Genomic DNA, 6,600 nt, shown 5'->3' on the forward strand with positions numbered 1-6,600 from the left:
AAATATTTATTACATTAAAATATAAAATTTATTAATATTTAAATTAAAAGGTTAAAATTTTAAAGATATTTAAAAATCTACCTCTTGAATTCATATTATCTGGTGTCCGATACATTTGAAGGCCTAGGAAGGTAAAGCCTGCTTTAAAATTTTTGACTAACTCAGAGAAGAAGCAGTTGTGAATTTCTCAGTGTAAGAATACTTCGAAGAAACCCACTGTTGAAAGACAATTTTTTCAAGAGTAAGAGGCTGTTAGGGGAGAAACATTCTTTAAGGTAGCTTTTTGGGTGTGTACATAAGTAGCTGTTTAACTATGGATGCCTGTAAGCACACTACTCACTACTAAGAAAATATGGCTGTATTTTTTGGTCCACCTTAGTTTGATAAATTGTGGAAGGAATTTTAGTGTAATATAAATTATGAGTTTTTAGGTCAAGCCTCTGGGCATAGATAAAGATAACTAACAAAAGGCAAAGCAAGTCTCTAATATTAGGTTTTATCTGGAGAAAATGCCTTTAGAAGCTTAATTATTTTGAGTGTTTTGAGAATTTTTGAATTATACTTCCATAGATTTGAAAAATTATTCTAGAATGCCTGCTAAATTTTATTTGACATTCATTTATCTGCATGTAAGTTATTTCCATGACGTATTAAGCATCTCACAATGCACTGATGAACATATTTAATACTTTTATACTAAATCTTGTATAAAATGTTCAATTTATGAATGTAAATATATAGTACTATAGATGCCCAAGAACTATTAATAGTAAAAATGATTAATTTCCTAGGTTTCTATGATACAAGTATTTGTAAATAGTTTTTCAATACTAAATTATATTTTATTAAATAGTTTTTCAATATGAATTATACTTCCAGAAATTTTTGTTTTCCTAGGTGACCAGATCTGATTAAAACCCATGCTGAGAATGATCTCTAAGGCAGTTAGAATGCAGAAGTTGATTAGTAACAATAGACTGTGTAGTCTAACTTATGAAAAAAAAAATCTATTAGCTAGGATCCTTAAAGCAACATTAGCCACTTGATGTGATTAAAATGAAGTCTCTGTAATAAAATATTGTCAGTGGATTGAAGATTCTTGTTTGGAAAATGTCCCCTTTGCCATTACATTTATATCCCTTAAATGTTTTGCTACTTCTGTAGCACAGTTTTATGAATTCGTATTCTCCTCCTGGATAGCCTCTAACTTTATGCACAAAGCATTACTGGAGCATAATTATTCAGAGTGTATTTGAGATTTCACTCACAGGATTATTTCAGATAAATCCCCTATATTGAATCTTATGTGCCTGCTGTGTTGATCGTTTCACCAGCATTTAATAGTGTATTTTCTTTTTCAGGTATTATTCCCCTGGATATTCAGATACACTTCTGCAGAGGGTGGACAGCTATCAACCACTTAATAACTGAGCAAAGTTATATTTTGATACTCAAATTCACAGCAGAGTAGTTTTGAGTAACAGTAATTAAATCCTTCTAAATATTTGAACTAAGTATATTCTAGATTTATTTAATGGGAAATACCTTTAGATAATATTTTCTAAATTTATGTAATACTTTAAACATTCGTAGCTTGAATATGTGAGGAACTATTCATGGTCATTCGCATGCATAGGATTTGTTCTACAGGTAGATTTTAAAAACACGTTAAAGGGCCTTAAGGCATTTTGTTATTCTGTTAAAAACCACACACACTCGTACATGCAGACACCTCCAATGAGATATAGTTAAGAGATGGCATTCAAAAACCCTAAATTATTCTAGACAATTTGTCATAGGCATAGGCAAGGAAAGCTGGCCTTGCTAACTATATAGTAGTATACAGAAGAGAAATCTTTGAAGGAGAAAACTGATGACAGATATACAGGGCACTTGAAGGAGACTCTGATGCTAGTTATATAAGTGCGTTAACTTAAGACACAGACTCTGTGGGTAACCTGTTAGGTTTTACTAAGAATTTAGGAAAAATTTACTCCTCTTTATCACAAGTTTTCCAAACCTCCTTCCCCACCCTATCTAAAGTGTTCCTTACCTTTCATGGGCCCAGCGAGGGTAGAATTCAGAATAAAGAGTTATGCTCCTGCATACATGCTCTCCCTCTCATTGAAAGGTTTCTTAGTCTAGCTCTGCTCATGAATGAACAAAGAAGCAGGCATGTAAAATGGATCCTTGTCCTAACGTCACTTTCCCAAGTTTCAAAAGTCACATTTTCAGGTATTTAAGGAATAGTTTGAAGATAATACCATCAGGCTCAGAGTTTACATGCATTTTTACTTAGGAAGTGGTAAACGGGTGAAAGAGGGTTTCAATAAAATTTTAAATAAAAACAGCGTTAGAATTGTCCTTTTCATTTTTCCTATCCAGTGTGTTGCTGACCTTGGGGAATATGTGATTGGATTTATGGGTCTTGGTTAGTTGCTGTGTGTGTGTCTTTTGCTTTAAAGGGATATTACTTCTGCTGCTCTCTCCTGGAGGAGGTGAATGATAACCCACACAGCCCCTAGACCACAGTGTTTCCAGTCTGACTCTGTTTTCAGGTTTCCTTCTTTGACTCTCTCTCTCTCTTTTTTTATTTTTTTCATGCAAAAGGAGCTACCCGTTTGTTTTTTGTATTTTCTGGATTCATCTCTGTCATCATTATTTCCTAACAGTGCATAACTTTGTTGTGTCTTTTAAAACTTCATAATACCCAAGATTACCTCATTTTGTTTTGCCTTATATCCGGCTAAGATTGTTGGTTATTTCATTTTTTTTAATACTTCCTTGGGCCTGTTTTGTTTCCTTGCAGCAATTTCTTTGACCTGTTGAATAGGAAAATGTAATTTGTATTGCCAGTTTTGTAGCTTTCCTTTCTTTCCTTCATGCCTACACAGCTTGTCTTATGAATCTTTTAACTGGAGAAAATAAAAGTAGTTTTTATCTTTCTTCATTAGGGCTGTTTTTCTTAGATGTGTTGGTAATGACAGAAATTAGTTTATCTGGGTTAAAACCACCTCAGATATTGTTGGAATGTCAAATTTCCTAGTTGAAATTTTTCACTTCATAGATAATTTCATACTTATCAAACAGCACTAAACAAAGTAATAAAATACTTAATAGTGTTCAGATGGGTGTTATAATTTGATCATATGCATTGTGGAAAATTTATGCTATGAAATGTTTCTTGACATAAAACTCTTTAAACAAAATGAAGCTTTACTTTTTGAAAAGTATGTTGTGAGATTTAAAAAATATATATAAAAACAAAATCTTTTTCATTTGTCATAGGGCAAAAATAATGTCTGTTATTAATGATAATTCACTGATATTTTTCACCCCTCATTTGAATTTTGTCAATTCTAATTCCCTGTGCAAACCCCTGTCCCACTGCTCCCTACCCACCCCCAGCCCCAGGAGTTTATTTAAAATTCCCCTGTTCTTAGGAATTCTCAACTTACATGAACAACTATTTTTAGGACTTCAGTTCAGGAGTAGAATTACTTGGACCTTATTATTATAGATTCAGTCCTTTCACCTGTTGTGGAAATAGGTGAAATCAGTGGTACCTGAAAAGAGATGTTGGAAACATAGGTTCTAGTCTCTCTCTGTTAAGTATTATAGTAAGGGTGATAATAGTTGCTCAGCTTACTCATAAGAAGCTTATGAAAATAACCTGCAATGGTGAAAATAACAATGCTATAAACAAATCCATTTTATACAAACTCGACATGTGATTAATGGAAAACCTAATAGTCAATGACAGATTACATATTTTAGCCAGCAATTGTGCAGTATTCCCCAGGCCCCACACTCTTAGATAAGTGTAGTTCAAACCAGATGATTTATGATTAAAAAAACCCCTACATTTCCTGCCCTCATGGAGTTTTCTAATATAAACACAGTTGCCGAGACAGAGGCAGTGGAATAGGCACAAGACACTAAACACAAAGCAGGCATATTTAATGTAGTATGGAAAAACAAATGACAACCCCATATTTACAGGATATTGACCTGTTTTTCTAACCCCTTCCTCTCAAAGAAAACCCTTTTCCTTAAAGAAAGGATGAAAGGTTTGCTTGTTTCTAAACTTGATTTGAGGTCCTGCTTAACATAAACCCTGACCTTAAATTCCTGGGTGAGGCCCATCTCCCATCCCAGATGTCAAGTTTAGAAACTAACCTTGAAAGAATGAAGAATTTTTCTGTTGTGTTTTCAAATAGCCAATTCTTTGATTAAGATAGGTGCTACCAAATGTTGAGGTTTATGTACACTGTGGCTTATTCTGCCACAGAATTCACTGTTTAGAAAATGTTGAGTTGTAGCTCTTCTGCTTCTTTCAGGTGATTAAAAGGATCAAGTGGCTGTCCTATAATTATTACATTTACCAGTTGTTTAAGAGACTTTTGACTTTTAAAATTAGATTTGTTCATGCACTTATTTTTCTAGTAACAAATACTTACATTGTTTTGTTTTTACAAGGCCTTGGTAGGCCATAAAATTAGATGCATATTCAGTGATATTACTTTAGAGAATGGTGGGTTTTATTGTTTTCTAGGTATCAATAAGTTAATTTTTTAAAAAAAATTAGGCAGTATATGAATGGATAAAGAAAGAAGCAAAAATATGACTCCAGATCTCACAACCCAAAACAGAATTGTCATTAACAAGCTGAGATAGTTCCAAATAGCTCTCCAAACCTTTGTACAGCTAGAAAAATTCCGGAAAAATGTATTCATGCTACACATGTTATTTTAAAATTAAAAACAAAAGTTACTGCAGTTTGCTTGTTTCGTGGAAGATAGAGTTTTCACTTTGTTTTTAATTTTAGTGGGTTTAGGGAAAAATATTTCCTTGGGGATTAAGTTAGAGGTCAATACAAAATATTTATAAATGGGCTTCTTTTATTTATGATTGATACATTTTCTGAAGTAGATTTAAACTGAATGCTGGATAAAGAATATTATACCATTATATATCATTATTGCAAAGTGATTTGGTATGGATATTTATACATTAAATAAAGCCTCTAAATTTCCTCACATATACAGAATTTGTGGTAATACACTCTCGCTAATTTTTTTTTTTTTTTTTTTTTTGAGACGGAGTCTCGCTCTCTCACCCAGGCTGGAGTGTAGTGGTATGATCTCGGCTCACTGCAAGCTCCGCCTCCTGGGTTCACGCCATTCTCCTGCCTCAGCCTCCCTAGTAGCTGGGACTACAGGCGCATGCCATCACGCCCGGCTAATTTTTTTGTATTTTTAGTAGAGATGGGGTTTCACCGTGTTAGCCAGGATGGTCTGGATCTCCCGACCTCGTGATCCACCCGCGTCGGCCTCCCAAAGTGCTGGGATTACAGGCGTGAGCCACCGCGCCTGGCCCACTCTTGCTAAAATGTATGCATTACTGATAGTAAATGATTTACTATTTTTGGATATAAAGAAGTCCAACTCTATGAAAACTATTGTAACCTATATTGAGTGTTCTGTTTTTTTATTTCTGTCTGCATGTATAGTTTAAGTCATACAAACAATACAAGCGAGTAAAGTGCCAAAGGGAATGTCAACATTTTCCCATATTTTTCTTCACTAACTGAAGATGACCTTTTACTTAGATGAGTGAAATGTGCCCTGTTCTCAGTCCCCAGTGTCACCCAGCACTGTGATGAGCACACAGGAGAACCAGCAGCAGGTTGGACTGAGAGTAAGAGCCTCTAGGCTTCTGGTTGACCTTAGGTCACACTAGCTCTGACCACAGCAAGTCTCCTCAAGTCTCTAGGCCTTAGTAGACCCGTATAAGAATGTCAAAACTACCACCCCAGTTAGTGGCCTTGGCAAGTTGCTAATAGCACCCACTACATCAGATTCTGAGGATTAAATGAGGATGAGCGAGCAGAAGGTGTGGCATGTAGTAAACGGTGCCACCGTTACTCTATATATCTTTGTATAATATAAAAGGTGCTCAGTCCTCAAGATAGTTTATTTCCATCTGGCAGAAATTATTGTAATAGTCTTATTTTGTGAGAGCAACACACTTTACTGCCATCTGCTGGAAAATTATCTTTATAAATATGCAAATCCGTGATGTCTAATATGTGAACTGTGCCCCCTGAGAAGTGCTGGTGCCCTTGTGAGGTACACAACCTGTGTGACCATGCACATAAGTGCTTGATAAATCATATTTGCTACTCTTCTTTTCACTTTTGTAATGGATTTCCAAAAGAGTTTCAGATAAACAATGATACTGGATGAAGAAATTTATTTAAAAAAATCAAAGAGTCAAAGTTAATATCAATAAAAAGAATCAGCATTTTGTTGCAACACCTGGAAACATTTTTGCCCACTACTTCCCTCACTTCCCCCTTCCCCCACAGAAAAATGTGCTCTGCAATAAAACCTGCAATCTAAGTTAGCAGAGTTGCTAATTAAGCCATTATTCTTGCATTTATAAACACTGTATGTGAGACCAAATTTGGGGCCACATTGTATGTATGCAAAACCAAAGCACATTTTGGAATAACCCATGTGGCCTTTTCATCTTGACTTTAAAAATTGAATAAAAAATATTATATTAATAATGTATCATCACTGCAAGATGGCAGAT

The 6,600-nt window shown here is 34.7% G+C and overlaps 1 protein-coding gene across 6 annotated transcripts in view; it reads left to right on the top strand.

The window, feature by feature from the left end:
* Positions 1–1,510, top strand: part of SPAG6 (sperm associated antigen 6) — a 74,007-nt gene extending 72,497 nt beyond the window's left edge. For all 6 annotated transcript variants that reach the window (XM_004049149.4, XM_031015137.3, XM_019035580.3 and 3 more), the window contains one exon: positions 1,362–1,510. In XM_004049149.4, the coding sequence (XP_004049197.1) occupies positions 1,362–1,431 (70 nt within the window). In that variant the 3' untranslated portion in view covers positions 1,432–1,510. The remainder of the gene's footprint in view (positions 1–1,361) is intronic.
* Positions 1,511–6,600: the final 5,090 nt, after the last annotated feature.

This window comes from Gorilla gorilla, chromosome 8 (assembly GCF_029281585.2).
Source record: "Gorilla gorilla gorilla isolate KB3781 chromosome 8, NHGRI_mGorGor1-v2.1_pri, whole genome shotgun sequence".
NCBI classification, from domain to species: domain Eukaryota; kingdom Metazoa; phylum Chordata; class Mammalia; order Primates; family Hominidae; genus Gorilla; species Gorilla gorilla.